At 30.6% G+C, this 13,160-nt stretch overlaps 1 protein-coding gene and 1 pseudogene across 2 annotated transcripts in view; one reads left to right on the plus strand and one right to left on the minus strand.

Annotated features, from left to right (window-relative positions):
* LOC106678827 (cell adhesion molecule Dscam1) overlaps positions 1-13,160 on the minus strand; it is a 68,640-nt gene that overhangs the window by 7,018 nt on the left and 48,462 nt on the right. For both annotated transcript variants that reach the window (XM_067053450.1, XM_067053449.1), the window contains exons 24-25: positions 11,766-11,911; positions 10,840-11,028 (exon numbers count right to left, since the gene is read on the minus strand). In XM_067053450.1, the coding sequence (XP_066909551.1) occupies positions 10,840-11,028; positions 11,766-11,911 (335 nt within the window). The remainder of the gene's footprint in view (positions 1-10,839; positions 11,029-11,765; positions 11,912-13,160) is intronic.
* On the plus strand, positions 3,413-4,189 carry LOC106678829 (AMP deaminase 2-like; annotated as a pseudogene).

Raw genomic sequence — 13,160 nt, forward strand, 5'->3', positions numbered from 1 at the left:
AGTTTTAGAGTAGCAATAAACATCTAGGGTGAATAGGGGCAAATGTATAAGTGATTAAAAAGTATATCTCCAGTCATGAAATTATTTTCTCCAGTATCCTTAACATCTGATAATTGCTATCAATGCCATAAATGCAATGAAAGCAAATTTGTGCACTTCACAGTAATCTAACTTGACTTATTGTAAGAATAGTAGTTCCAGTTAGCTTACAAGTGGGAAGCATTTTCATGTTTTTTCATGAACATCACACATCATCTCTTAGTTGACTTTAAGTTGGTATATGATAGCATTCACCGAAAAGATCTTTACAAAACATTATATAAGCTTCCACTGCTCCACCCACGCTCATTCGACTTATAAGGCTTACGATGCTAAGCACTGAGTATGTGGTTTAGGTACAAGTCCAAGAGGTCATAGGAATTCTCATCCAGGAGAGAATTCAGTCAGGGTGACACTCTGGCCTGCCTATTTTTCAACATGGTGCTGGGTAAAGCAATAAGGGAATCAATATACAAACTTCAGACACAGTTTGGCACAGATATTGAAACATGTAGGCAACATATATATTGTGGGGAGATCCAGACAAGTGGTAGTTAAACCATTCTTTGCTCTAGTAGCTGCTGTGAGACACATAGGACTTTCTGTTAATGAATCTAAAACCAAGCTCTGAGATTAGCGGGCATCCATGCTTCTTTTGGGCTCTACAGGTTTGAACAGGTTTCAGAATTTGACTATCTGGGATCTGTGGTAATATAATAAGGTAATATGGAAAAGCAGTTGAGATGAGAAGGAAAATATTGGCTGCCAATTATTGCCATTTTAGTCTCCAAAAACACCTCTCCTGTATTTTGGTGACCAGGCAATAAAGGTTATAATTTATAGATCTCTTATTCAACTTGTGCTTTGCCATTACTCAGCTATATAGTCAAGAGCTGAGGACCTCCTCCTCATATTCAAATAGAAGGTGTTGCACTAAAGTTACAAGGGCGTTTATGAAAACAATGATTGGTGGTGGGGGAAGCCATTGGAAGTTGTATGATTTACATCATGAGCAAAATATCTCCTATTTCATCAACTTCAGAAGATATAGGGGGGTAGGAAATCTATCCAGAATGACTGAGAATTTATCTCCTGAGAGGATTCTGACCAAGTCACTTTTAGTTGTCAGAGAGTAGAGAGGAGAAGGCTGCAGTAGGCAGATTGTGTGGCCTATGAGGGGAGAGAAAATTTGAATACCCGAAACTGAATGGCAGTGGCACAGAATAGAGGCACATGGTGGTTGCTCCTGGAGGAAGCCAGGACCTTTCATGGGTTGTAGTCCTAAGAAAAAGGTAATTTACACATTTGCCCCAATATGTGCCATGGAGATTAAAAAAAAAATTAATAAGGGAAGAATCAATGAAATCACAATATCTCTTATTATCATATAATCTGCATTATATCATCTAAATTATGGGGAAAAAATAATAAGTATTACTAAAATTATTGTACCACAAATGAGAGCTAATAATCACCAACTGCATTTTAGGGTGAAACTTACCCTAGTTCACCCTCCCTTGAAAGTTTATAGAATCATTTCTCCTACAAAAATACAACTCAATTGTTTGGAAAGCAAATTAAAACTACTATATTTATTATCCTCATGGGCCACTTAGGGTCTCATTGGCTTTTTTTCTCATGCCTCCCCTGGGAGATGAAAGCAACTAAGGATTTTATTTAAGAATTGCTAATAGGGTTAAAAAGTTCTATTTAGGACTCAAGTTAACTATAACATGGCCTGAAGTCCTCAATGGTGTGAAATAAGACATAAATCTCAGAATTGAAGCTGTAACTATTTTTTTTTACTTCAGAAGTATTTAAAAACAATTCTTGTAGGAAACCAAACCAAAGAAAGTCTGGGAAAAAGTATTCAACAAATAAAGAATAATTGTTACTGAAAGTGATTAATTAGTAATATTTATGCTGTAGAAACCTTCATATGGGCATGTTTTTCAATAATATTTGATACATTGAAAAACATGACATACATATTTATAGTGACTAATACATGAAAGACATTTATGATACAAAACCAATCTTACAGAAGTAAAAACACACTAATACATGAAAAACATTTATGATACAGAATTAATCTGTTTACTTTAATTTACCTGTATAAGAAATATTAACTTCATCTTTGTGGCTTTTATGATATAGTTTTGTTCTTAGGGAGCTATTTAGAAAGCTAAGAGAAATTCCTTAATCAATACATCAGGAACAATATAATCCAAATGGAAGTGTTTATTAGTGATAATGATGAAGTAGGAAGACGCTTAGCAAGGTTTATTATATTTCTATGGCCATGAACAGCCCCTAGAGACTAGACGTGTTTGATTGTGAATGTGAAATAATGCGCTTTATATCAGAGAAGTAAACAAGAAAGGATGAGGATACATTTTAATTTATTTCAAGAGGGAAACTTTCTGTCCCTGCAAACTTACTTCTTTCCCCCTTTAGTTAAAGTTTAGATATAATTTTTGGGAGCAGTTCCCACCGTGTCTACTTCTTCTAACTTATAAATATGGATATTTAATTCATGTTTGATATTAACGACCGACGTTACGTACGGCTCCTTGTACTTTTTTAAACAATCTAACTGTACTGTCTGACAACGTTCAGTATTAGATATTCAATATTAGAATATATATTATGAAATAAAAATATTAGATATTACATATTTATATCATTATAAATTACAATACTTATATATAGTTATACTTATATATAATACTTATGTATATATAAGACTCTATAACCTGAAAAAATATATGAACCATTTGTTTCATATTTAGTTAACAGGTAACGTATATTTTAATGTTTATATTTACTTAACAGGTAATATACACATTGAGTGTTAATTAAGTAACGGGCAATTCATTTTTAAACGGTTTGGGAATCGGTCATCTCCGTCACTGTTCGGTCTTCTTGGGTTATCGATGGATAGTTAGGTCTGGTTATAATGGTTTGGCGTCTTTTTGTAAGACCTATTGTAAATAATTACCAAGAATATAATTTGTCTACAGGTTAATCTAACCACAGTACTAATTTCAAAGATAAAAATTGTAGATAATAATTTGAAACGTAAAATAATAGAATAAATTTATATTACTAAAAATCTAAATATTGCGGGTAATTTCCAAACGGGCACGAATGGTATAGGTATGCATTATACAAATATTATTGACAAATTAAAATTCTGGAATAATAATTACAATCGATAGAAAAGATTGCTAAGACAAAATATATGACATATACTTTTAATGTAAAATGCCACTAAATAACCGTTGGACCGTATTTTATAGCCATATTTAAACCCTTTTACAACCTACACAATTTCAGTATACCGTGAAGTGCCTATTGTTTTCTTTTTCTCTATATTTTCGGTTGTTGCAAACAGTTTCTGTTTTAGAATTCTGAATATATTGATTTAATTATGTATTGTGCTGTCATGAATCTCACGGCTTATGATTTGATTGTGGATTATCTGTATGCTGATTGAAGTAGGTTTCATAGTTTTGAAAAATTCAACGCTAAATATAACCTACCCAATAGGAGAAATTAGGTTGTGAGAAGTTTTCTTGAAGACTGATGATTACTCAAATAGTAAATATTTTGCTAGAATAATAAAAGAGGTACCTTCTGATTTAGAAGAGTGTAAATATTAAAATTCTGTGATCTGGCTTTCAAAATATATTAAGAACGATCGCATTATTCATTGACATCACTGACCACTCCTCCAACCATCTTTTCAAAGATGAATGTGGTATAATGAGGAAAATAAGAATGTGATAGACTAGCGAATTGGGTGATGGACAATAATGTGGGCTAGTTGATTTATATTGTAAGGCTGTTCGATATTAAGTCAAATAATTTGATGAACAATTTTCAAGAGTTCTAGACAAACATATTTTTTTCCTCTTTTTGAATTGACAAATGACCCTTGTAGTCCTATGATTCTTCACAGGATCTTGCATTGCATTGTTGGCTTCAGCTCTATTGATAATGAGAGCATACTCAAAAATCTGATGATCTACAAGCATAGTGTACCAGTAGCTGAAAGAACAGTCAAAAATTAACAGAGGTATTAATTGAATTGTGTCTAGAAAACAGTTCAAAACAAGACACTACTGGAGATGATAAATCAAATTTGAAAACTGTCAAGTCATCCCATATTTTAATGGATGTGGTTTGGAAAATATGAAAATGAAGGACATCTATTGCCAATATTGAATTCCAGTATCTACTTTGAAAACTCTAGATGTATTGAGTAGTATACCACAGTATACTATTAGATGATAGTCCTGAGCGATTAACACTTTGAACATGGTTGATGACACATTACCGTCAAGCCATGGTGGCTTGGGAGCATGTACGACTAGAAGAATGTATGCAAATATAAATGAAACCTCTGAATGCCTACTATGGGCTATGGGGATTTTTATACCCTTTCAAAGTACTTAAGGTAAATAGTTATTTTTTCTTATTTATCTATTTGATTTTTAATTTGTTTGATGGTTCCTTAGTTTTTAAATATAAAATAAATAATATTGGATTTCAAATATTTTATTTGAAAAAAAAATGTTATGAAGTGTTAAGAGCATCAGGCCAAAAAAATTAATTTCCTCTAACATAGTTAATTTGTTTAATATTTTTGCAAAGCTGAACTTTGTATGTAAAATTTATTATATTAGACATAAAGGATATATATTAGGTGAAAACAAACTTCTCAGATCACTAGCTTCCAAACATTATCAAAGTTTCATTTTGTATCTAATTACTAAATTTAGTTCTTATAAAATAATTTCTCTTATTTTTATAAATAATTTCCTGATGACATGAAATAGGGAAATCAAAAACCTTTTATAAGCATAAAAATAATATTCTATTTTATCGATGGGGAGGGGTGACTATTTTATAAAGGTTTTTGGATTTTTTTAAAAATAATATGTTTCCATCTTCAATTCATACTTAAATACTATTCATATTTAGTGAAACAATATACAATATATTATATTAAAATATATTTCTTTTAGATGTCAAAACAAACGTCAAAATCTTCTGTTGCCCTTGATGAAAGCAGAAGACAATTGAGTGTGTACACTGGAAGAAATTCTTCATCCTAATGGTAATGAAGAGGATTCAGGTCACTTTTCTGATGACTCTCATGCCAATCTGACATTTACAATCCAGAAAATGTCATGAGGAAGTGTCTTCTGATAGTGAGGAAGAAAGAGAAAAATCTGGTAATAGAGGTACTATATTCTATATATCTCGGAACCCCCCAGTCAGCCCATAAGTGCCAGGTTCCTCAGGCTTAGCCAATAAGGTCCTCAAGCCTTCTGGGTCCAACCTGACTCAGTCCCGCAGCCACAAATGTCTGTCCCAAAATCTACTCCTATTCTTTGGTAAGATGATTAGCCAACAGTATCTCCTATCCCTTTCACAGGAAATCTAGGCCTAAAAGTCTTAACTAAGTAGCATGAAATTATAAAATTAGTTCAAAATGTTAAAAAGCTTATGTCTAAGAATAATAAAACACACAAACATCACCAAGTTAAATCCTTGAAAACCAGACAAAGTATGAAATAAAATAAATAAAAAATTGCATGTATTGAAATCAACAGTCAATCAGGCAAACAAATCTTACTTTTATTTTCTAAATATGATTTTACCACCTCCTGGATCTGCAACTAGTAGTGTTTGAAAATCCCCGGAACAGTGGTAGAATTGGCAGTTGGTGGTGGGATGATCTGGAGACTCTCCATGGATTACCTGGATCTCTCTCATGAATTTTTAACTGCAGTGCTACCTTTTTATTTATTTATTTTATTATTTCTAGTGTTCAATTGAGGAAAATATGTAGATCTAACAATGTTGTTTTGTCTTTGTGTACCCCAAGTATCTCTCTCACAAACTGGACTGGTTCGAACAGAGGAATTTTTAACTGTAGTGCAACCTTCGCCTCCATCATCCTTGAAGGTCCTGGGTTCAGCATAACTCCTAGCATCTTCATTAATCCTGGCGTTCAATTGAGCAAAATCTGTAGATCTAATAATGTCATTTTATTTTTGTGTGCCCTATTCCTGCAAATGTAAGATTGCTACTGGTAGCAAAATGAAGTTCCTTGACTTTAGGGACTGAGTAATTGTTGAATTTCTGGTAAGGCCTCCCATCCCCAACTACCAAACCTATATGAACTCCCATCTAAAGTTTCTCATGCTGAGAAGAAGCGGTGCTGGCATTGTTAAAATAAATTCGAGAAGAGAAAGAACTTACAGATTATATCCAGAGAAACCAGACCTATACATGAACCTTGCTTCCCAGAATTTCACACTTACCCTTAATCTAAAAATTTAAATAATTCCTAATCAATTTTAAATAATACTTTTGTAAGTAATGCTAGATTTTATTTTGTAAATGATTCAAATTTTATAAATAAATCACCTGTAATTATTATTTAGTTTAGGTGTTACTGTAATTTGTTTTCCCCCTCATGTAAATAGATTTAACCATTTTCAAAATGTAAATAAATACCTGTCCATTGTAAATAGATTTCCAGATTCCCCCATTTTTTTTCTAGGTTAGTTTTAGTTTATTTTAGTATTAGATAATAAAAAGTATTTGTCATTTTCTATGCAAATAAATTCTAATGTATATATGTAAATAGATTTCTAGATTCCCTTGATTTTATTTTTTCTTGGTTAGTTGTAGTTTTGGATAATAAACAGTATTTGTTATTTTATAGTAAATTGTTGTTTTATACCATTTTAACTTTTTTTTTAACATCAAATTTATTTACTTATGTATTATTTTATTTTATGCAGTTGAAAAAAACGTTTTTTACATGTTCAAAAGGTGTTTTTTTTTTCAATTAAAAAAAAATTGTTTACAATTTATTGGATTATTTCACATTGTCTAAATGTTTTATAGGAAATGTGGTGATATAAAATAACTTTCTAAATTACTTATTCAGTAAATATGAAAAAAAACAACTTAAAATATTCATCATGGATCACCTGATTGCATACATAGTCTGTGGCATATGCAGGTGGCAACAATGTGTCATCATGGTTAAAAAAACATATATTTAAACTTTATTTTGTTAAATATTACATTTTATACATTATACAATGCTTATTTAAATTAAAAGAAAAGAAAAAAAAGAAGTGTGGTTTTCTAAGGGAGCCCCCATGGTCAAAGTCTTAAAGACATCTGTAATGTGCTCAATATCTTCTTTAATGGTGAGAAATGGGGGATGTTGGACATGTCAGAGATGTAATTGAGAAATATCCATCTCAAGAAGTTTGGTCGTACCTGCAGAATGGAAAATGATCAGAGAGCTAGGTGGCTATTAAAAGTACAGCCACAAAGGCAGTGACCAGTTGGCAGTCTGATACTAGCATATATAGAGAAACTAAATGCCAAAAGGGACAAGGAGTTACTCTCTGGCAGAATGGTCCTGGAAAATTTGTTGAGAAAAATTTAGATCCTAGTCTAAGGATAATGCACCATACCAGGCATGAAATAGACAATGAAAAAAAATCTATTTTTTAAAATATTTTCTTTCATTTCAATAAAACATAAGATGTAAATTTTTACTAAAGATATTTACGTATTTTTATAAAATTTGTAAAATCAATCAACCTTTATTTTTAATTAACAATAAAATCCTGGAAAAAATTGTTATCTCTTTCAGAGAAAATTTCAAAGTCTCATAATAGTTGACTAGACTAGTTGTGATAAAAAAACAACAATTTTTGATTTAGAAGTAATGCATAGTTTGAGGACAAAAAAATTCAAACTTAGTGATGTTAACAACACAAAGAACAAAAAGAAAAACTATTAGCTAACACAAATTAAGATAAATGTCAGCTACAAATAATTTGTACTTATAACAAAAAAAAATCCTTTTAAATTTAATTGTTTTGCTTTATTGAGAAAAAAAATTATAGATAAAAAGCATATTTCCAGAAAAGGGTGTGCCTAATTGATGTTAACTGCACAAAATAAAAGGAACACTCAAACCTGTCATTTTCATGCAATTATGATGGAAATTACACTGACAAATGTTTGTGCATCTTGGTTTCTATGTTTTTCTCTCAAAAATTAATCAAATGTGAGAGGAATACTAAAAGTGTGTAATAAAAATTGAGGTGAAGAAATCTGTACTCTCACCAGTACTGAGAACATCTGGTTACAGTTTAATCATTCATGAGCTGTTAAAATAGAGTAACTTCTTTTTACTGAGATCTCAGTGAAAACACATGGCACAATCAGAATTAGACTGCATTGCACTGATAGACCACGTTACCTAAAATGTATGTTTTGTTACAACTTATGCTGAATATAATCGCTCATTTGTTAGCTTATGAGTTTTTTTTTTATCTTAGTTTACTATCAACAGCTGATTATTAATAAATTATTATCCTTGTAAAATTTACCAGACCTGTTATTTAAATCAATGTGAAATGCATGAATAGAAAAAAAAATTGTACTGTGAAATGGAAATAAGGAAAACATTATTGAACTAATAATTTTTTTCCTGCAAAATAAACATTATATTGTTTTTTGATATATGCCAGGAATATTACTTATTAATTTTATATTAGGTTTTAATGACATCCTATTAAAAATTAATGATTGCTAATTCTATTTTCTGGAGTGTAGATTTTCATTAGGTTCATCTTGATGAACATTAGATCTACTTTTCTGGTGAATTATATTGTCTAGTGTTTTCATGAGCTGGAACTTATTTCCCTGTTTGAATATTCAGATTTATTGTATTGTTACTAAGTCCTGAGTAACAATAGCATTATGACTAATTTCAGATAATCAGGTCACAGTTTTCATCCTGATAGTCTTTAAAAACTGTATAGAAAAAAAACTTGGGAAGAATATGAATTGGGGTTATTCAGCATAGAACGCAATGAACTGTTTACAAGTATTACTCTAAAAAGTATTTTTGGATATAGTTATTATTTTAATTTAGTATAATGAATGTAAACATTATAAAAGGCAAAACATTAGAACCTGATTCCCCACTCAATTTGAGACTAAAACTGGATTATAATCAATTTTCAAAGAATCCTTCATTCTAAGTAAATTTGAGTTTTGTGAATTTTTAAAACACAAATACGGTATTATAATTTGTTTATTGATATTTTAATTCAAGATAAATATGGGCTTCTAAAAATTGATCTATAACATTTGAAAGGGAACTGTATTAATTAAAGGTATATACTACTTTTGTTGATAACAATTTGATGCTAGTTTCAGTTGTACAGATTTAAATTTCATAAAATACAAAAAAATTAAAATTTTTGAAAAAAAAAAATCACTATTCAAGAAGAAAAAAACATAAATGGTTTTTAAAGTTTCATGTTTTATACAGGCTAAGTTGTGAGAGATTTTATTTACAAGTATGTTTAGTAAATGAGTCTAAAACCACTTGTTTACACACTTCAAAAGTGATTAATATAAAGTAATATATGTATTCAATTGATTTACTTTTAAGTGGGCTGCTGGACTTGGGTCCAAGTGCCAAGATAGTGAGAATTAACAAACTGCTGGAGCTCAGTTTGTCTTGCTGAGTTCAGTACATGGTAAAAAAACACTATAGAACACTGCAATCAACACTTATTCAGACATAAGGTTGTGACTTTATGTCTGAATAAGTACCTCAAGATCACTTTTCCCGGAAGACCCAAGTTTAGGTTTACAGCCATAGAGCTAGTTTTTAGGTGAATATGAAAACTTTGCTTGTTGGGCCCTCCTAAGAGACTATATTTGGTTCGGAAAAGTTTGGTGAATCGCCTTGAGTATAAATAGACTAAAAGGAAATGATGGCATTGAAAAGGATATACAACTAGGAACCTATATTGTAAGATCTTTCACAGGCAAAGAAGTAGAAGGAAATAGCCACAAACAGATTAAACATTTTAGGGATCACCAAACTGAAGAAAAAAGGAACTAGTGTAATAAGGTTGGTATTTTGTCTACTCAGGAATGCACCCAGGAAACTTAAAATAGCAGAGATAGGAAGCGGCCATATTCTGCTAGTTACCAGCACAAAAATATTGATGGAACACAAATTGAAGTCAAATGTCAAAGTGTAAAGGATATGAAACCCTAAATAATAATAACTGTGAAGAGGGTTATAGTAATTGGATGGGGATGTAAGCTTAGTGTGCCAACATATTAAACCTGTAAAGGAGGGTAAAGAAAAATCACTGTAAAAAAATAAAGTTTTTTGGGGGAAAAAATTAAAGCACAATAAGGGATACCAAGGAAAAAGTATAAGTAATATTAAAAATGATTTTGGATGATGACATCCTGGAAGTGTTGAGAAAACATCATGAAAGGAACAATCAAGATAGATGTTGGAATGAAACAAAGTTTAATGAAGTTATTGAGGAGGAGGAAATCGAAAAAGCTATTATAAGGATGTGCACAAGGAAGGGTCCAGATAGAGATAATATAGTTTAAGAGTTTGTGAAGTGTAGAGGCATGGGACTAGTTAGGTCTATACAAATACTTCTTCAAAAAGCCTGGAAGGAGAAGAGGATACCAAAGGAATTGAAATGTGATATTGTAATTTCCATAAACAAGAAGGGCTGCAAGATTGCTCCAACTATAAGCCCAAATGTCTCACCAGTAATCTACAAAATGTAAAAAGTCCATTCTAGAAAGTAAGTAAAATCATTATTACTAGTCTTGAACATGTTATAATGTCACAATGAAGAATTGCCATTACACTAATACTACTTTTACAAGTTATAAATATTAATATTAAAAAATAACCTAGGCTTAGACCATCTGGAGGACTTTTCGATGTTCCTACTTTGGCATTTGATTGAGAATTGTAATACTCCTTTTTAAGTGCTGGCTCACTGTTGTCTAATTGATTAAAAGTATGAAATTTAACAACCTGCACCGTGGGAGGTGCTGAAATACTGAATGTTGCATATGGACATATTTCATATTCTGCTCCTGTAAAGGGTATCAGTAAAATGTGAAATAATTATTTTTCAATAAGGAATTAAATCATTGAATGTAATTTATTTATATATTTACATACCATATATGATCGAATATAGGTCCACTTCCATTTTGTAAAGAATTTTCATAGAAAAAATGTGGGAGAGGATAACTTAAACTATTAATAAGAAATAATTTCCAAATTTCATATATGCTTCTCAAAAAGAAGCAAACATGCTTAAATTAGATACTACATAGAATAAGAGCACCATTATATACTGAAAAAGTTAGGATAAAGCTTTGACATTAGGTACCAAGTACATAGGTAAGTTGTAGAATTGAGTTTTCAAATTTTTAAAGAAAGTGATTGATTAGTAGTTGAATGAAAAAAAAAAAAATGTTTTTGATCAGTTCATTTCTGTGAGACAATGCTTTTTATTTTAATAATTTTTTAAACAGTGGTATGGTTTAAATTGAAAGAAAAATGAAGTGCTAAAATGAAAACTAATCTGTTTAATTAGTTTTGTTTGATTTCCGATTAGCATTTGTTTAACATTTCCTGTTGGTAATGCCTCATTCATATTTGAGCATTTCCTTTTGACCTTTGTTTCTGCTTAAACATACCTAAGTTAGTTTAGTACTCTCAAATCTTCGAATAAGAAAAAATAAAAAAGACCTATATTCGGACAAATACAGTGTGTGGGTATTTATTTATAAGTGCTAATATAACATATTTAAAACTAGCATACCTGATGTATCACTTCCTTTATGAACACTTAAAGAAGATGCTCCTTTTTGAGCAGGTGATGGTGAATAAGCATGGTCTTGCTGGGTATTATTACGTTGATTTTCAAGCTCTAAAAGAGTTTTAGTTCCACTGGTCAATCTGTTGCATCTGTAGAGAATTTTACCAGAAGTATCATTTTAGTTGACCCATTTATGAAGATTTTTCAAAATATACTTTTATAATATATCAGAGGGAATATATTAACAATGAATCTTTAAAACTTATATAACTATTAAAAATATACATTATTTTAAAGTAGCATTTTAGAATAGCAATATCTTTCAAAAAGTAATTTCATCCATTAAGATAAGAAAACATCATAGCAGGAGTGATCCACATTTAATGTATGAACCAAAATGTATATGTGAATAAAATTTTGATATATGATAAAAAGATGATCACTGAATCCCAGGTAGAAAAAAATATTTTTTGGAGATAAAATAAGTCATTTATATGATAAATTACATTAATCAATAACTTAAATTTAAGTTGCTCATTTATTGTACTTGTTCAGCCACAGTTAGTTGTCTGGTCTCCAACTTGCACATATATCTGTATAATTATGTTTCCGCATCTGTATAAATAATTTTAATTGTGGGGATGCAATGTCCAGTTGAGTGTGATCTAAATCAAGTGTTAAAAGGTTAATTAATGAGCGTTACTACAATAGGTTATATCAGCCTCAATGTTTAACCATATCTTGCTAGGAGCTAAAAGATCCTTAAAAAAATCCCCTCATCCCAATCTTAGCCTTAGTATACACAATTTCATTATCAGTAGCCACTCATCTTTTGTCTGAAGCTATCTTCACCAGTGGTACATTTGATTGTTGCCTCCCTGCCATGGCAACTGGGAACAGACATGCTTGCTATAATTATATTGGATAATAATTTTCTTCGTTTTTACCCCTTTCTAAAAAGGAGTGATGTAGGGTTTGTTTGGTCAGGCAACCATAGCGAAGTGTATCAAATATGAAGTTAGATTATGCTACCACAAAGAAAGTTTTTTTTTTTAAATTTATACATCCAAATTAAAATTATAACTGCCACATGATATGATTCTCTTTGATTAAAAGCTGAAAAATTATAAAACTTGTGTTTACCCTAAGCAGGCCGTGTTCCTTATAAGATACAATAATCAGAGTATAATTATTTTTAATTAAAAAATTGTTTTTCTGTGTAAAATGTATTGTATTTATGTAGATATAAAAAGGCATAAGCCAAGCCTTTTTTTAAAAAAAAGATTTCTGGTTTAACCATGTCTAGTGGTAATCTCTCCTCCCCCTTTTTAGCTTTATTATAGCTTATTGAGTATTTTTGAAATATATATTTACTTTAAGTTTCATCAATATTATATA

Source organism: Halyomorpha halys, unplaced genomic scaffold (assembly GCF_000696795.3).
Source record: "Halyomorpha halys isolate HHAL.00 unplaced genomic scaffold, Hhal_1.1 Scaffold163.1, whole genome shotgun sequence".
Taxonomy (NCBI): Eukaryota; Metazoa; Arthropoda; class Insecta; order Hemiptera; family Pentatomidae; genus Halyomorpha; species Halyomorpha halys.